This window comes from Lissotriton vulgaris, chromosome 7 (genome assembly GCF_964263255.1).
Source record: "Lissotriton vulgaris chromosome 7, aLisVul1.2, whole genome shotgun sequence".
NCBI lineage: Eukaryota > Metazoa > Chordata > Amphibia > Caudata > Salamandridae > Lissotriton > Lissotriton vulgaris.
This window is the reverse complement of record NC_141695.1, coordinates 1674261991-1674281812: the sequence shown is the minus strand read 5'-3', so window position 1 is coordinate 1674281812 and position 19822 is coordinate 1674261991. Positions and strand designations below refer to the sequence as shown.

Here is a 19822-nt window from a genome sequence, read left to right as displayed (position 1 = left end):
TGAAGGGCTGTAGGCAGCTCTTGACGACTCCTCTCCTTCTGAATCGTGTTCCAGCAAAGAGGATGGTGGCAGAGGCGAAATCTGTGTCCACGACGTGAATTCTGCAGATTTGCTTATGGTCGCCGATCCCCTCTACGACTGAAAAGAGCGAATAGAGATCAAAGTCTTCGACTGTGGCAATTTAAATGCCTTTGCCGTTGAAATTACAGTCTTCGTCGACGGTGTCGTCAACGACATAGCCATCGTCGACAGAGCCGTCGTCACCAAAGCAATCGTTGACAGGACCGTCGTCGACGAAGTCTCCGTCGACAGAGTCGTCGACGTCTTCGTCACTGATCCCTTAGTCGTCGACGTCGTCGTCGACTGTTTCTTCGTCGATGGAATGGTCAAACTCGTCGACGTAGTCGTCGTCGACGCTGCCTTAGTTCCTGTCGTCGACGGAGCCGCCGTCGTCGAAACTGTCGTCGTCAATGGTGAGGTTGTTGACGGGGCTGAATACTTTACCACAGATTTTGCAGCAGAAACCAGGGAACTGGTCGACGGAGCAGACCCTGCCCCTTTCTGACCCGACGGCTTCTTGAGGGGAGTAAGAGGGAGAGATGACGCCACTTTCTCCTTTGATTTAACCTTCTTAGGTTCCACCCTTTCTCTTTTTAGGTGTTAGGTTAGAAGATTCCTCCTCAGAATCGGAGTCTGATGCGGCCTTCTTTTGAAGCCACAACAGCAAACGAGCCTCTCTGTCTCTCAGAGTTTTAGCAGAGAAGGTTCTACAATATTTACAATCCTTGGCGCACATGCTTAGGATGAAGACAATATAAGCAGTCTTTGTGAGGATCTTCAGAGAAAAGCCTAGCCTTTCCATAGGATCTGCAAGGCCTGAAAAGACTTTTTAGAGCTTTCAGCCTTTATGAAAGAAAATAGGTACACACAATACCTTAATCCAGATGAAGATAGTTGAAATAAAAGGTCAATAGTTCACTCAGGAACAGCAAACTGAGCAGAGCTCAGGGAGACTCCTTTCTCACACGAAGGCGGTTAGAAATCTGAGGCAGGAAGCTTCTGCTGGGGAGTGTGAGGGCAAGGCAGCAATGCTGATTGGCTGACTTTTGGACCAAACAATGAGGAGGTCTGGTTACCAAATACTACAGTCCCTATGGGCTTTTCTATGCAGTTTTCTTCTCTATGATACTGCTTTGGTCATTCTGTTACCGTGAGACTCCCACCATGACGACAGGGAAGATACAAGCATGAGAGTCTATGAAAGATGTAATACTGGAGAAAGTAGCATGTACTCTGAATAGCCCTTTAAGATACTGAACAATTAATCTGCAAGACCTCAAGGAAAGAGATCCCCAAGGTTAGTCTATACCTTGATATAGCAGCTAAATGCACTTTAAACAGAGGAATGCACCAGACTAGATTTGACTAGAGATATCAAATGGAGACGATGTGATAGGATGTACATTCGATTTCTTGCACCATAAACAAAACTGTGTCCATTTGAGGGGATATGTTTTGTTTTTAGTGTCAGTTCTGGCCCTCAAGGATACTCTTACAGTCATCAGGAATAACTAGGTGCTCAAGCTCATGGTGTTCAGGAGTCAGGCTGATAAATGCACAGAAATCGTGTCTGGATAAAGGATCTGCATGTTGTTCATTTACTGAATGTGGTTGTCCTCCAACAACATGAGGCGCTCTGTAAACCAGTGTTGTGTGGGCCATTGTGGAGAAATGAGTATCAACAGGCATGGTTCTCTTTTCATTTTCCTGAGAAGCCTGGCAATAAGAGATCGGGAAAAGCGTAGGCATAAATCTTGGACCATCCTATCAAAAAAGCATTCCCCCAGGACCTTTTTGAGGGTACCAGGTGACGTAAAGCCGACATTTCATGTTCTCTTGAAATGCGAAAAGATAGAGTTTGTGCTTGCCGCATCGCTGGAATATGGCATCCAGAATACGTTGGTTTAGTTCCCTTTCGTGACAACTCTGGGCTGTCCTGCTCAAGGTGTCTGCAAGATAGTTTTTTACTCCTGGTTGGTGTTCTGCTCTTATGGTCACTTGATGTTGTAGGGCCCACTGTCGGATAGTTTGAGCTTTTTGAAACAAAACTTTGTATCTTGTACCACCTTGTTTGTTGAGGTAATGCATACTAGTCATGCTGTCTGTACACGGAATGACCCCTGAATCCTTGGTAAGAAGGCTTGGCGAGCCAGCGAGATTGCTCAGGGCTCCAGGAAGTTGATATGCATCTTGGACTGGTCCAGAGTCGATTTGCCCTGAATTTGAAGATCTTGTAAGTGAGCGCCAGATGGGCCTGTTGTAATGACGTACTCTGAAAGAGGAGGAAAGACGCTCAGTCCTATTGACAGATTGTTGGAACTTGTCGATTACTGGGGTGATCAGAATTATGTTGAATAGTCCTTCCACTTGAAGCCACTATGGGTCCAACTCCTCCTGAAAAGGACGCATTTTAAGACTAGCATGAGGTACTAAGAGGATATCAGATGACACTTTTCAGAGTAGGGACTAACTTAAGGCACTTTCTTTTCGAAATAGCTGTCTAGTATCAAAGTTTCTGATGCCTATCTGAGGACAAGAATGCCTGGTCTCAGAAGGGGAATGGAGAGACTTCTGAAAGTTGACCGTGAGCCCCACAGAGTGAAAGAGCTGAAGACACGTGAAAGTATCCCTCGACGCTTGCTGGAAGGATGGAGCCTTTATTAGCCAATTGTCGAGGTATGTGAAAATTCGAAGACCCTTTTATCGCAGGTGGGCAGACACTGGGGCATGGTATTTTGTAAATATCCAGGAAGTCAAAGGGAAGTACCTTGAATTGGTAGGAGTGTCGGCTACTGTGAATCTGAGGAATTTGCAATGCCTGGGGTTGATGGGGACATGTAAATAAGGATCTTGAAGATCAAGGCTGGTTAGAAAATCTCCATGGTTAAAGAGGTGGAGGATTTCCTGGAGGGTAATAATACAGAAATTTGGTTTCTTTAGGTACTTGCTGAGTTTCCTCAGATTTAGAATAGGCTGCCATTCCCCTGATGTCTTTCTTACTAGGAAGAAACTGCAGTAAAACCCCTCCTTTCCTTTGAGAATGCTGAACCTGATCTATGGTCCCCGTTGCCAACATAGTCAATACCTTCTTGCAAAGAAGATGAAATGGCAAGAATTTTGTTGGTGGAGTAGGAGATGGAATCTGAATGAACTCCAGGGTATGGCCATAGGTGATGAGATCCAGGACTCATTTTTCCGTAGTGATTTTGCTCCATTGATCTAGGTATTGGGAAATTCTGGCTCCCACTGACTCATGATGTATATGTGGTGTAATCGGAACTTTGAGGTGGTCATTGTTTTCTGTTGGTATCTCTGGCAGGAGAGGCGTGTCTTCTGGTCTGTTTGGAATAGGCTCCTGATGGTAGTGCTCGATATGGCTGGTGTGGTGGATAGGCAGGCCGAATGGGCTGCTGGTAAGACATTGGTTGATATTTCTGTTATCCTCTGCGATAAAAGTATGTTCCTTGCCCAAAAGCTCTAGGAAAAGGAGTCTTAAGGAACTATAAAGTTCCTAGGACCTTGCTGTTTGTGTCCGATGTTATTACCTGTAGGGTGTCTGTGTCTACCAAATAACAAATTGCTAAAGGCCATAGCGAGAATTTTAGTTTGGCTATCTGGTCGGAATGACGTGGCTTTGAGAAAACCCTGGCATCGAAGGACAGCTGATTGTGCGAATTGCCGGATTGTGCAGTCTATTATCTCGAATGCTGATGTTTCCCCTTCCTCCAAGATCCTTGTAGCCTCAGACTTTTTGCTTTCAGGCAAGAAATCCAAGTATGTGGCGATGACCGACCACATCTGGCGATTATATTGCCCCAGAATAGCCAGAGAAATTTACTGCGCGGACAGTTGTACCAGACATCACTGTAAATCTTTTACCAATATTATCCAAATGCCTACCCTCCCTGTCAGGCGATGTAGAGACTGGGGAGGAAGGGTTCTTATAACTGCTTTGTGCAGCCTAAGCAATAACCAAATCAGGCTTTGGATGTCCTGTAAGAAAGGCAGGCGAGCCTTCTGGTGCCTTAAATTTTGTGTCACTCCTAGGAAGAACCACAGCGGGAGAAGCTGGTGTCTTTGTTATTTTGACTCCGTCCTCCCAAACATAATCTGCAATTGGTATTGCTCTGAATGTTTGCCTGTATTTTTCTTTGAGATCAGAGAAAACAGATCGATTGATTGACAGTAATGGGGAACTGGAAATGATTGGCTGCTCTCTTCATTAAAGAGTGAAAACCAGCAAATTCTTCCAGTGGAAAATCCACTGGTTGCGGTGCTGGTGGTGATGGTGGAGGGATCAGGTAATCGTTCCATTCGTTGGTGACGATTTAACTGTCTGGTGTTTCATCTTCCCGATCTCCATCATCTGTAGTAGAGGAATTCTCACGAGGAGGCATGGAGATGAAAGATTGTGGCCTCATCCTTGGGGTAGGTGGAGTATGTATTTGGTCCGGTGACTTTGGCGCAGGCGTATATACCACTGCAGATGGGTGTTGCACCTCAGCTGGTGTTAGAAAGTGCTTGTAGCATTTCTGAATCATGCTTTGTAAATCTTTTAGCAAAGCAGCAGGAACCTGGGCCCTGCCTGGTGGGGATGGAGTAGCATAGTGATGGTATTGCTCCATGTATTGATGGCCCTGATAAACCACTTCATAAGCCTCATCTTCTTCCCCTCCTTTATGTACAGTTTAGAAGGACTGTGAGCTGCACCAAAAAGTCGCGGACTCATCCTCGGATTCTTCATAATCCAACAAGCGGCTGGGTCGTAGTGGGGACACCTTACTAGGAGATGTGCATTCAGGATTAAGACTTTTTGGAGTTGGTATGAGTCTTGTTGATGGTGCAGTCCAAACCAACACTGGTGTCTTGCTTTTTTTAGTTTCGATGATAAAGTCTTCTCCAAAAGTTGGGTAGTTGACGGTTTGTCGACATCACGCTCATCGACGAAGTGGACCTAGTTGAAGGAGTAGTAGTTGTTGACGCAGATGCAGTCGTCGAGTAAGTCTTCAAGATGGTGAAAGTCAAAAGGATAGTTCATCAACAGAATGCCAGTCGATATCTTGATTTTAGATGGCGTATTTGATGTTAAGCCAGTTTGCTCATTTTTGGAAACTGACTCAGGAGAGGATCTAGATTTCAAAAAGTAGGGATATAGATGGAGTAGAAGACTCCGGTTTAGAGTCTGGAGAATACCTTTTTCTTGTTTTCCTCAAGGGAGGAGCCTTGTGAAGATCCATGGTGGGTTTTTACGGCTGTGTGATCCTTTGAGGTGACCCATGGTGACAACTCTCCCTCTTCTTAGATGTATGCGAGAAAGTAGAACACTCACTACTTTCCTCCTCAGAAACGACTGCAGTTTTTATTTAAATATCAGCAGCCATAGTAAAAGTCTACCCTCATGGTCTTTGAGGGTTTAAGTAGAAAGTGTTCTGCATATTTTGAAGTCCCTCACCTTGTGGGATGGATGAAGGCAATAAATACATTCTTTATGGACATCTTCCTAATTAAGCCTTTTCTTACCACAGGTGGCACAAGCTCTAAGAGTCAGATTCTAGGTTGAGTCTAGCGCACATGCACTGCTCTACGGGAGGCTTCTTGTGAGAGCTCAAACTTCTCTACGAAGAGTAAAAACCCCAATACCGGTCCACTTTTAATGTCGAAGCTAATTCTTGTAATGAATCAAATGCTTTTCTTGAGCTGGTCGCAAACTTTGGATTTACTGAGATGGTTAGATCCCCACTCATAATGCTGGTCACAAGCTGGATGCCATCTTTATTAACTATCAGGGTTTGACTGTTGAGGATTCCCTTCAAGTTAGGGTGATCACCGGGCGGTGACCTTTAGAGCTGCAAAAAATCTGATCATACAGAAATTGGAGCAAAATCACATCCGATACGGATAGAGCCCGCAAAAAATCCTTCATGGGGCTCAAACCATTTGCAGGATCCTACTGCAGAAGATTTTGCTGGATGGGTTATACTAGCACTACAAACTTGAGGTCCTTAGACAGCAATGCCAGAGGCAAGCTGGCAAATGGAGGACGAACATCTCCCATAAAAGCATAAAGTGCTATTACTTACTCATAAGCAAGCTATTGGCGCATCCAAATCCTCTGTCTATGTTAACAAAATCAGATCTGCAAGTAGTTTGCCAAATGAGCTCTTCAAGGTGGTAAAGGAGATCTCTATTCCTCCTAACGGTCTATGGAGAGCTCTCAAACTGGTGGGATACTGTCGCTCTCTATTGCAGAGATGAGATTCTTTGGTTTAATTCAGATTTCAACATTAAGAATGATAGGTTTGTCTTTTCTATGGACACTGCTGACTTGAATTCCTCTGCACTCAAATTATTGTTTCTATTTCGGACAATCTGTCTCTGGTAGCAGAAAAGTTTAAACAGTGTATAAGTGGCATCAGCGATTCAATGAAGAATAACCGTTTTAAGATTGAATGCTGAAAAAATGGAGATCCTGGTCTTCGGAGCTCAGCACCCTGTGTGGTCAGAGCTTTGGTGACTGCAAACACGTGGTCCTTTAACCACTCCGGAAAATCTGCTAAAAACTTGGGGCTTATTTTTAACTCACTTAACCTAGACTCTCAGGTCAGTCGTACCGCCAACTTCTATTTCTTCATCATGAGGACTTTGAAGAAATGCTCTCTTTAATTCCTCCTGAACTTTGAGTGGTAGTGGTCATCGCCTTGATAACATCTTGCCTAGACTACTGCAATGCTTTCTATCTGAACATCAATAAGTCCTCGCTGAATAGGATGTAGTTCAGAATGCGACAGCCCATCTCGTTATAAATTTACCATAACATCTTGTGTTGAGTGATGGCATTCGCTTCCTACACTGGCTGTCAGTATGCAAGCAGGTACTATACAAAGCCCTTTGCATGGCCTTCCTGGCTCTCCACCAAGGAACTGTGCTCTTTAGAACATCTTTCCAGTGGTACAAAGATTGCTCAGATGATCCTTCCACAGGAAGGGGATTGTCCCCTTGATTCCACAAAACCAGATGGGATGGCCGCTTCTTTTCAGAGGGGGCAGATAAATTGTGGAAAACTTTACCTGTGCACATTGCAGTTCTGGAATCCTGCTCCATATTTTGCAAGCATCTCAAAACCCTTCTCTTCTCTCTTCTGTGAGTGTTGTTCTTGGTCTCTATCGGCTGTTACTCAGTAAGTACTAGTGCTTAGAAACCCTCAAGTTTAGTGCGCTTTGTAAACGTCATTTCTCTTCTATCCCCTTTGAGGACATGGAACCTCCTTTATGGCCGCTTTTCGCATTAGGGTGTTGACTACCGACTGCAAGAGGTCTAGCTGGTACCAGGATGTTTTTGGCCGAGGACAGTAGTAGGAAGGGACCTGAAGTGAAGATAACAGCTATTCTGTCCAATATTTAAGACTCCTCTGTCTTTGATTGACAGACACTCTACGAAGGGATTGACAATACTTCTATTCACCAAAGCAGGGACCAGTGAAGGGGGGAACGGAAGATTCATCGTTTTGCAGGAGGCTTTCCTGCTGTTGCAGATTGCTATTTTTGTGAACCTTTTCCTCCAGATAGTCTGCAAGGATGTAAGTGTAATCTTGCCTGCTGCAGATGTTGCCAGTGAGGGGTTTGAACTCTCAGCTGGAAATACGGTCTGTCGTAAGGCCTGTATCCTGTGCAGAATTCCTTTTTCTTTTCTAGGCCTTGAGATTCCAAATCTGCTTTCATCCTGGACATTTCCCTGTCCGCATGCGTACCTAACAGAGAGTTACCAGAAAATGGAAGGTCCGTAATTCAGTGTTATGCATCCGATTTCAACCCAGTAAGACGTAGCCAAGATGATTTTCTAACAAAGATGTGTGTGCATAACCTTACAGCCCTAGATCAGACCCTTCTGCACCTGCGCTAATGATTGGTTTCAAAACCAGGTCAACCTCATTGAGTATTTCCAGAAAATTGTTCCCAATCCTCCTCTTCTGTGAATCTGGCTAGCGAATCCCAAAGGGATTTATCATAACTTCCTAGCCGAGCTGAGGAACTAGCAACCTTCATTTAAGATGCCGATGTTCCACACATCTTTTTTCCCAGGGCATCTATTTGCTTACTCGCTTTGTCAGGTGGAACCAAAGAAGAGGAAGAAGTGGCACAGTGTTATTTACGTGCGGCCGCCACGATCATAGAATGCAGAGGAGGATCAACTCTTTGGAACAAAGGTACCTGATCAGAAGCATTGCATTTCTTAAAGATCCAAGATGGAGCATACCTCAGAGATGCTGGAGTTAGAAATAGATGCATTGCAGGCTCTAGGAGTCCAGGCACCAGTGGCAAGAGTGATTTTGAGGCTATTATGTGATAAATGTTTCGAAGATCCCAGATTAATTTGCCGTCATTGCAATGTTCAGATTCAACTTTGTTGCACCTCTAATCAGGACATTGTTGAAGGGCGAGAGATCGTCCACTAGTTACACACTGGCTGGATGTGTATCCGAGAGGGTAGGAGAATAATCTCGAAACATGACGTTGTGGACCAAAAAGGGGACCTCCTATGCCCGGATGATGCAGTATGAGATATTCTGGACCTTGACCCAGTTCCAGATGCTGTTCTACAGCTAGATCACTCACGGATAGTGCTTCTCCAACTCAGAGGTGATGGCTGAGTTCGCCCATGTGGTCTTTGAGGAATTGTAGGGAGATACTGATGGTACCAGAAGAGAACCTTGGGAAAGGTGTTATTTTCTGAGACTACATATGCGGTGTGACTCTGGAGGGAGAATATGTTTGTGAATACGGAGTACGAAGTCAGAGGCACAGGTCTTTCTCAGACTTTCTCTAGGATCTGTTTTCATGGTTACCCCCACTTTTTGCTTGGTGTCAGTACGTTTGGGCTAGTCTGACTAGGATCCTGCCAATCAGGATCCCAGTCACTGTGCTTTCTCCCTAAATTTACCATAAGTACTTCTGTACATCCACAATTGGTTTCTGGTGTACCCTTTTAAGTCCCTAGTAAATGGTACTAAGGTGTCCACCAGTAGTGGCTTTATGGCGAAGTGGATGTTGACTCCTGAGACACCAAGGTGGGATTATTGTCTGTTTGGTATGCGTCTCTTTGGGAGATGCCTCTGTTGCCCTGCTGAAGCTATGTATATGGAATGGCAATGACCCTCCTACTCCTCCTCATACTGCTCAAGTGACGTATTGTACACTGTATGTGACCTGCACATTTTTATTTACTTTTGTTTCTTTTGTGCAAAAGTGAATGTATCTTTTGTTCAGTTTTTTGCAAAAAAATCAATAAACAAATAAAAACAAATGGTACTAAGGTACCCAGGGCATAGGTACACCAGGGATCTCCCATGGGCTGCAGTATGTATTGTGCCACCCACGAGAGTCCACTTAAACTGCGACTACAGGCCTGCCATTGCAGCCAGTGTGAGTTGGGGCTTGCACCTCTCATGACAGATACGTTTTCTTACATCGGAAATCACTGCACTTAAAAACCCTCTAAGTCACCCCTGTGGTATCACTTTTAGTCCTGAAGGCAGGGTGCTTGTTTATAAGTGTGAGGGTGCTCCTGCATGAGCAGGACACCACTACAACCCCCAGAGTCCATTCTCCAGGCTTTGCAAGTGTGGTCAGCCATTTTAATACATATAGTGGACATCAGTCATTTCGAGATATTTAGCTGTATAATGGCTACATCGAACCAGGTTATGTTTGGTATCAAACATGTTTAAATCAAACCCAAACTCCGATTCCAGTGTTTGAAGTATGATCCCACATTCTGGGGGCTCCCTTGGGGAACCACTCTGTATTATCGGTACTAGCCTTTCAGGGTCTGAAAGCAAGCTAGTGCTGCTGCCGTCCACTGACACGATCCTGCCCTCCTGCTGCTGAGCCAAGCTCAAGCAGGGAAAGGTAGAACAATATGTTTCCTGTTGAAGGGAGGTGTGACCACCTCCCAGACAGGACTTAGTGTACTGGGTTGGGGCACTTGCCAGCGCCACCAGACTGTTTTGAAGAGCGCATTTGGTTCCTTCCTTGCATACTCCAGTTGAAACAAGTTCAGGAAGTCCTTGGGTACCGCTCTGGTGTGAAATGGAAAAAGCATATGGGAGTATCCTCCTCTTTGTCCAGCCCCTCTTATGGGAGGGACCCTTGAGTTGTTCCAACCCTACCCCTAGGATACTTGAGGGCTTACCTGTGGGTAGCTCTTCAGATTCGTCCTGGAACAAGACACAAGACTGAAACCACATCAGTCTTCGACCGTCTGGGCACTTAGACTTCACCTGTAATCCAGGCTGCATCAAGGAAGACTCCTGCTTCTGGGCTTGCTGTTCTGCAAGTCTTCGTCTGTGTTTCTTCCAGGATCGTCACCAGGTCTGTGGGCATCGAGGACACCCGAAGTAATCACGCACTGGAGTGAAGGAGTCACTTCCTGCATCTGCAGACACTGCAACAAAGCGGACTGTTTAGCTGCTCCTGATGTCCCACGGACTTCAAAAGGCTCAGCAACACAGGTAGTGGTTCGGCAACTCCTTTGCAGTCCGACCTGTCTTCTCTGCAAATTTAAGGCCAATATCCCTCGTCGGAACCGCTGGGGCCAAACCCCTGTGAACCACATCGACCTGCCATTGCTAAGGCCTTTTGGCCCTGCAATCCAGAGATTTTCGGGCTACAAGGAGCTCCAGCCTACAGCATCTTCTACTGCTAAGTACAGCATCCTCACCGTATCCTCTGCACCGTGGGCCTTCCTTCTTGGTGAGCTACTCTAGGTCCTCTTGAGACTCCTGTGCCGTTGGCCTGTGGTTCCTCCTGAGGGCTTCTGCTTCAGTGGGCTCTTCTGCTTGCTCAGGGCCTGCTCTGACTCTCCTGTTTGCGGCAAGTCCCTTGGACCTTGCTGTTCCCAACATTGCTCCTTCGCTCTCCACGCCTGTTGCAGCTGCCAAGGCTTGTTGGTGGTCCAGCTGGACACTGACCCCCTAGTTCTCGACTTCAGACTTGGGATAGCTTGTGCACAGCTCTTGGTCTTCCTCGGTGTTGCCTGATGCTCACAGCTGCAGCAACAAGTTTGCCATCAACACTTTAGAACCGTCCTCCTGGTCACCTCCGAGTGGCATAGACACTGTCCCCTCTGCTTACAGGGTTTTCACTTCAAGAATCCACCCTTTCATTTCACCGGACTCTTGCACAGTCTTCTCCAGCTAAATGTTTTCTGAAGTCCTCCATTATGGTCTATGGTAGTTTACGACATCACTTTGAATTTATGCACCCTGCTTCCCTGGTGTAGGTATCCTGGTTCCTGGGGTATCCACTGGTAGGGTGACTCTCCAACCTTCTGTCATCCACGGGGTTTCTTCAGGATCCACTGGGAATGGTCTTCTGAAAAACTGCAACCACACCTTCCCTGTTGACTTCTATTGGACATGAAGCTGTCTTTCCACTCAGCACACAGCACACCTCAGGAGTGTCTGGCCCACTGCTGTGTCACTCTGCGTTGAAGAAGCCAGGCAGTAATGTCTTGTAAACATATGAGTACAGCTCCAGGTTGCCGCTGTGCAGATCGCCCGGATAGGAACTCTGGCAAAGAGGGCTGTCGAAGAAATCACCACTCATGGAGTGAGCACAGACCCGACCTTCAAGGGGCTTACACGCTGCTCTGACAACACTGGATAGCGCTGGACGGGACTATTTCATGCGATGAATACTGATGAGTAGCCCCTGGAGGAGAACTGCTGTATCAGTGTGGTGACCATGCATTGCATTGGGGTTCGGGAATCAGGGAGATCAGCCAAATGAGTACTGGCACCATTTTAAAGCCCAGAGGAGAGACAATTAAGCATGGTCATATTCATCAAAAAAATGGGCAAGTACCACAAAACAGGGCTATTGCATTACTCAAGAAACTGGATTGCAGTGTTATAAATGAAAGGCCTTGTGGTCCAACTCCCTTGTACCCACTGCGTGTCACTCACTACTTATCCTCTCTCCAAAGGCCACGGAGGCCAGATGTGCATGTAATTGAATTTCTCTGATCGGACACTACGATTAATGAAACATGTTTGCCCGTCGTTTAAAGTTTAAGCTCTCAAAATGTAAGCAATCTAGGTCTATTTGCAAATGCTAGACACTCAATTGCATAAAAGGAGTTATTTGGTTTTCCATTTAGACTGTAGTAGTGCCAAAGGCCACCAGAGATAAGACACAGTGCCAACAAAGGAAACTGGCCAGATATCACTTGCTCCCCAAAACCCAGGAAAAAATTACCCGCACCGGCAAATTAGAGATACCAGCTACATAGAGGGAAAAAAAACACCACGTTTTTTCCTAAGACTGCATTACCATCTATGAGAAAGGAACAGTTACTCGCCTGTACTACCGGTTCTCCATTTTGGGGGTCTTCAATAAATTCATGAACCAAGAAGATCTTCATTATTCAAAAGGGAAAAAAACAAGTGTTGTCATACGAATGCAAATTCACAGAGGAAAAAACTGTGTTGTTGCTTAAGAGGCATTAAAGTCACAGAAATAAGCATAGCGAGAAGCTGAATGCACCAGAAAGATACCAATGCTCATTTTTTGGGGGAAATGGTGTCATAATGGCTGCCTAAAGAAAGAAGAGTCTGCCCAAGATATGGCATGACCATACCAGATCCGAAAAACAGCAGCAAAATAATTGCTTCAGCCTCTTGCCATGTTTCCTCAAGAAAGATGTTAGAGAGGGGTGTTGGGAGTCTTGCGGTGGTTGTGCAGGAGTGTTAGAGTGCCAGCCACAAATTGCTCTATTACAGTGCAACTCTGTAGGTGGGGAATTATCATTCGTCAGAATCATTGGCTTCCGTTACATATCGAGACAGGATTTGCAGTCTCAGGACCATGGCATATGGGCGAGCTGTCTGCATCCCCTCACTGTCTTTGCAATTGCTTGTTTGACACCACAGAGGCCCAAGGTGGAGGCGTGTCTCGGCAGGAATTGATCATGCCTTATGAGGAGCTTCCAGACTGCAGAGTGGAGCAGTGCTGACCCCACGCGATTGTGGGGACTGAATCCCAGACTCCTCCGGTCCAACTACCTGCATGGGTCTTAGGAGCAGAGAAAGTTGCCAGTGTCCTATATCTTTTCACGCATCGGGTCAACCTGCAGTCCAAACAGGTGCTCCAAATCAAAGTGCAGGTTGAGCAGGTTCTGCTAGATGACTTCTTGGTGCTGGAAACATGCAGCCAGATGTATCAGCGAAGAAGGACACTTGAACTTATTCCACAGGCTGCAGTGTCCGCAGCATGAAATGCACACCGAACCTTGGTGTTGGAGATGAGCATGCTCTCTGCCACAAGTCCTTTTCCCCTTTTGTTGTACAGGTCAGGAAGGTGCTGAACAAAACTCTCATCCCATCCCAGTACACCCTGTTGTTACCCAGAAAGCTAACCAATAGAATTGACAAAGCACTAATGTGTGGCAGCGTATTTTCCCTGCAGCATATATGTTTTTACTTTCCCTGTCTGGAGGTGGTGCATTATCAGTGCCATGGGCACTGACACGCTTACAGGCAGTATGCACGACAAGGGAGTCAGGTGAAAGCGGTCCCCTAATGTAAACAGGGTCAGAAGGGGAGCCTTATACTTATTATCCACCCTAGGGGTATTAAGCATGGCCTTTACAGGCTCCTTAAAAAGGTCAGGAAAAGGTTTAAGCATTTCTTATAGCATGTGGAGGTAATGCATGGAATGTTGGGTGGAAGAGATTTTCTTCAAGAAGTAGTTATCCTCCGGTAGCTTATGCATCTCGACCTTATGGTATGTGGCCGCCCTTTGGAGGACCTTGTGGTAGGAGCTGGTGTCTTCAGGCAGGAAGGCTTTGCAGTGTACAAGTCAGGGTCAGTATCCCCAGGTGGGTCATGATAATCGGGCCACAGTTCATTATGAGGGTGTGGATCCAAATGTATGTCATAATGATCATGAGGGGACCCTGAACTGTCTCCACCAAACCAAAAATGTGGTGACACTTCTGAAGAGTGAAATGAAGGAACAGCAAGTGATAGGGCTGAAGGAGGTGGAGAGGAAGGCAAAGGAGCAAGAGGGAAAAGGTGAGGTGGAGGCAGACTAGGAAGAGGAGGTGGAGGACTAGTGCCTCTTTCCAGGCGCTGAGGGATCTTAGGCACAGGCTCCATTGGTTGGTAGAGGGCCCCCTTAAAGATCAACTTCCTCATGTGTGAAGCAGAGTCTTCAGCTTTTGGTGGAGGAGGAGCAGTAAGGATCCAACTAGTTTGTGGGTGTATGAGGATCTGCGGCTGCCACGCATTGAGTTCATCCTGAAGGCATTGTAGGAAGGAGTGATAATCCTCAGAGGCAGATAAAGATGGTGCCATGGATGCAGAGTGTTTTGGCACTGCAACGGGCTGCTGGGTTTTCAGCTTTGAGGTGGATTTTGACTGAGGGTTTTGTACCTGATATTCTTGAGGGCGTCTGACACTGGTGCAGACAGGGCGGTTGGAGCCAAATAGCATGGATTCAGTATGATCTCCAGATCCAGGAGCTGCATAGGCGTCCGGTCCAAAGCGTACTGTTTGTACCAACCATGGCTTTCTGGATGTGGTGGACCGGAAGCACCCTGGCAGGGTACTGGGTTCAAAGCTCGACACCCTCCAGGGTGATGCTCAGCCTCTGTACAGTGCCCAAGATGTGGAGGACAGGGGGTGGTCTTACTCAAAGTAGCAGTCTTCGTGGATGATGTTGGGGAGCTGGCAGCTCATCAACTTCAACTTCGGAGACAGAGCTCTCTTCCTGGGAGAAGACCTTGACCTCTGTGGTAGAAGTCCCTGGCTGCAGCTTCAACATACTGTTCACCGAGGATATCCGGAGTGTCATTGCTATGGTGGTGCACCATGGAAGCGTATGCAGTGCATCGAACTCTACGCTAGTGCATGGTCTTCTTACGGAAGGCGGACCAGGCAGCACAGCTGATGCAGGTCTGCTCATGGATACTCGGTGAAACACTTGGCAGTTGCTGCATATAAGGCTCCATAGGGCATGAGAAAGTGGACTGGGGACTGAGAGGAGTGTGCGCAAAACTTTGGGTAAGCTTGTTGTCTCCGAGTCTAGAGAATCTCAACGGGCCCAGCAACAACACTACAAGGTGTCGCACTGGAGCTTGGTGACACGTCTGAAATCAGATGGTGAAGGAAAAAAAACACAATCTAACTGATCCACAAACATTACCAGCACTGGGTGGAGTCACTATATCTAGAAGACTACTTCAAAGAAAAACAAGTTGCACAAGTCCGAACACAACAGTAGATGCCAGGAGTACGAATTAACAACATTTTGTTTCACATTTGGATGAGGAAAAAAGAAACCAGCAAGTCACTGTTTTTCGATCATCTATTTTCTAGATAAATATATGCACTACTAAGCTTTATTACCTACAATATGTTTTATACACTCCACATACTAGGACACTGGGTTAATAAGCAGATAACATGAATGTTACAACAGGTCAATAAAAGAATTACTTTATGTCAGGAAGCTTCATTTCAAATTCATGAAACTCTTCAGGCAGGGTTATGGCATTGTAAGTGGCTTCCAGATTATCTCCAGGAAGATCAACTACACCTATTTCAAAACACAAGAGACAAATGAAGCTTCATTTGAAATTAATAATAATGATCATCTTTATTGGCAGTAGGTACAAAGTACTTTTTCGTATAATATCACTTCAAAAAAGTTACGTAAAGATGCAAGAATTAACATCTTAAAATCCAGGACATATATACACATTTAGGAGGTGCAAATGGAAATCCACTAAGAAACTAACACCCATATTAATCATGATTAGGTCTAGTCTGGTCTCCAATATTTTGCACTAGTCATCCGAATGGTTTAGAATAGGAGCTATCAGCATGACAAAATTTAACTGTGATTTGCACTGTACGACTTAAACTAATTCCCAAACTCATTAAATTGTGTTGTATACCCTCGAATGCGGAACAGTTACTAATAAAATATGAAGAATTTGGTTACTTTTCCTGTAAGTATCTGTTCTTGGCATGTAGAGCAGTAATTCCCAGGCTTTGCATACTCCTGCCATCTAGTGTTGGGTCTGGATGTTTTCAAGTTTTTCTTCAAAGAAGTCTTTTTCAGTCACAAGGTAAGGGGACTCATTTTGGTGATGCTGCGCATGGATATCAACTCCATTGTTAGATTGTTTCCTGCAAAAGGGTGGGAATGAAGTAGGTGTACTATATAAATGTCCATGCGTATGTATTGTGAATAATAAGAACTGCAACAACCACAGGTGTCCGGGGAGTAGGGAGGGCGCATGTGAATTTACTGCTCTAGATGCCAAGAACAGATGCTTACAGGGTAACAATCCGTTCGAGGCATGTGTGCTGTAGATACAGATGCTTTGCTTAGATTGTATAGCAGTAATCTCCCAAAGCGGTGGCTAACCAGTGGAAGTTGCATTTATTTGAAAGTGTTTTTAGCACTGCTTGTCCTACATTAGCTTGTTGACGTGCTAATACGTCCAAACAATAATGTTTGGTAAGTGTGTGTGGTGTCGACCATGTAACTGCCTTACATATGTCAGCTAAGGGAATGTTGCCTAAAAAGGCCATATATGCTCCCATTTTGCAAGTAGAATGTGCTCTAGGAGGTATATTAAAGTTATTTTAGCTATAACATAGCAAGTTTGAATACATTTAACAATCTAGAAATACCAGATTTGGAGTTAGGATTTCCATTATGAGGTGGAGAAAATGCAACAAGAAGTTGTTTCACGAAAATCTTTTGTTCTATCAATATAGCATAATAATGCCCTTTTGACATAAAAGTGTCAATAGAGCCCTTTCCTGCTATTGAATCAGGTTAAGGTAAGAACACTGGTACTCAACTGATTGGTTAATATGAAAAGCAGAAACTACTTTTGGGTTTGTACAAAGAACCACGCTATCTATATGAAGTTGAAAGAAAATTTCTTCTAAGGTTAATGCCTGTAGCTCACCAACACATCTTAATGAAGTGATAGCAATTTAAAAGGCAAACTTACAGGAAAGAAGAAATTGTAATGAACAATTGTGCAATGGCTCAAAAGTTTTACCCATAAGCCTTTTCAGAACAATGTTCCAGACAGGTGCAGGTGGTACCCTGGGTGGTATTATTTTAAGGCCTTCCATAAAAGTTTTATTTACTGGAACTTTGAACAAGGATAAATATGGTCTGCTTCAAAGATATGCAGCTACTGCCGCAGGGTGTAGATGTGTAGGCTAAGCCAACTGGCTGTAGATGCAAACGATAAATAATATTTTGTACAGCTGCATCTAGCAGATCAACTGTTATTATTACAGTATATAAGAAACCTTTTCCACTTTGCTGCATAACATGCTCTAGTCAGACCCCCCAGAATATTGGGGCATAGATGTACAAATTTAGCGGCACAAAAACGAAATTTTAGCAGCAAAATAGCGGCACTTTATTTTACTCGTAATCATTCCTTTTCAGCCTTAAATCAATGGAGCCTGTTTTTGCAGAGTATTCGACTTTGAAAAAGGCATGTTTAAAGATTCTGCAGCTTTATGGAAGCACAACTCCAATCATATCCTCTGGGAAGTGGGCCTGATTTCGCCCTGGGGTGTTCTAGCGTCCATGTAAGCACCCCTGCCGGGGCACAGCGGCCTCCCACATCCGTGAGGCATGACACTTCTTCCTCAGGCACCCTAGGGTGCAGGATCGCAGTGGGTGGAGAAATTCCTGAGCTCTTCTTAATGGGGGTAAGTGTTTGACATTGTTCAGTATTCTGTCCATCATTTTTTCTTTTTGCAGGCAGAAAGTGTGCCAGGCTTAAAGTGCCGTAGACATAACGTGCCAAGCAGAGTGTGTGCCTGGTTTAAAGAGTGTCAGAAATCATGCATGCCATGCCGAAAGTGTGCTATGTGTATAGTGCACCAGACATAATGTGGCCAGGCATAAGGTGTGCCAGGCTTAAAGTGCGCCAGACAATGCCAGACATAATGTATGCCAGGCAGAGAGTGTGCCACGCTTAAAGAGAGATAATGTGTGCCATGCAGAATGTAGTGTGGCAAGCTTAAAGTGCGCCCGCCAGACAACCTGTGCCAGGCTTAAAGTGTGTCCAGCATAAAGTGAACCCTGGCATAAGTTGCATCAGATATAAGAACAATAGTTACTTACCTGTAATCTGTGGTTCTCCAGTATTGGTGTTTTTCATAGATTCACATGTCTGAATCATTCCCCGTCGTCGGAGTGGGAGTTTCACGGTATATAAAAAAGCAATAATATGCCTGTAATAACCAAAAAACCTTAGTAATAACCAACCAGGAAGTAAAGTAGCCCTCAGCTACAGGAGCAAAAGCTCCCACACTCATGACTATCCTAGTCATTTTGTATAGACCAAACTGCAGCCAATCAGGCGACAGCACCCACCAGAATGTTCTCCCCAGAGGCTCAGGCTCTGAGATTTTCTCGCACAGGAGTGAAACCAACATAATTGCCTGAGGGAGCCTCTGAGGGGAGGTGGGCGGGTGCATGTGAATCTATGAAAGACACCAATACTGGAGAACCACAGATTACAGGTAAGTAACTATTGTTCTTCTCCAGTAATGGGGTGTCTTACATAGATTCACATGCCTGAATCTGAGTAGATAGCAGTACAAGAAAAAACATTATGCTTGTGAGACGCTTACAGTATACAGCAGATATGCATGCAAGGTAATAACCAATAACATGTTAGAAGCGTCTAAACAAGAGCATAGAGGAGGAGGGAGAACAGAGGCTCACCTTATATGAAAAGATTGCGTAGAACTGCTCTTCCCACTGAAGCATCTGCATCACTTGCTGAATCCAGGCAGTAGTGTCTTGTAAAAGTGTGCCTGCTGGACCACGTTGCAGCTCTGCAGATTTGTAGCAGGGGCCCACCAGCGAATAGAACGGTGGAAGAGGACACCGCCCTTGTAGAATGCGCTCTTGGTACAGACTGCAAGGGTCTTCCTGTCTGTTGATGACATAGCCCAATTGCTGAAGCGACCCATCTGGCTATAGTCTGCTTGGATACCGCGCAGCCTTGGCGCAGTCTTCCATATGCCACAAACTATTGGTCTGTCTTGAGAACATCTCCTGATGTCTAAAGAGTGTAAAGCTCTTTCAGCCGGTGATTGTGGATTTGGAAAAAATGTCTTTAGGATCACTGGCTCATTTAAGTGAAAATCCGATGGTACTTTGGGCATGTACCTAGGATTGGTACGTAGCACCACAGAGTCGGAGGTAAATTGTAAGAAAGGTGATTTTGAAGTGAATGCTTGAATGTCAATGACCCTTCTAGCTGATGTTAAAGCCAATAGCAAAGAGACCTTCCAAGTAAGAAACTTGAGATCAATCTTATGAATGGGTTCAAATGGGGGACGCATGAGTTGAGCTAGCACCACGTTCAAATGCCAAGATGGAGGTGGTCGTCGAATTGGAGTTAACATCCGAAATAGTCCTTTAAAAAATTGCTGGATTATTCTTGAAGAAAACAGAGAGTTTGTTCCGTCCTGACGGAATCTGGAAATGGCTGCCAGGAATAACTTTAGGGTCAAATGTGCCAAACCCGATCTAGCCAAATGCAGGAAGAAAGGCAAAATTAGTTCTGGTCTAGCATGAATGGGATGCAGATCAGCAGCTTGACACCAGGCACAAAAACGCTTCCACTTGAGCTTGTAGGTCTTAATCGTTGACGGCGCTCTGGCATTAGCGAGAACTTCTTGACAATCTTGAGGAATGTCTAA

The 19822-nt window shown here is 45.2% G+C and overlaps 1 protein-coding gene across 3 annotated transcripts in view; it reads right to left on the bottom strand.

Moving 5' to 3' along the window:
* The window catches only part of RAD21L1 (RAD21 cohesin complex component like 1), a 1036426-nt gene that overhangs the window by 645974 nt on the left and 370630 nt on the right, over window positions 1-19822 (bottom strand). For all 3 annotated transcript variants that reach the window (XM_086932732.1, XM_086932731.1, XM_086932733.1), the window contains one exon: window positions 15557-15656. In XM_086932732.1, coding sequence (XP_086788858.1) covers window positions 15557-15656 — 100 coding nt within the window. The remainder of the gene's footprint in view (window positions 1-15556; window positions 15657-19822) is intronic.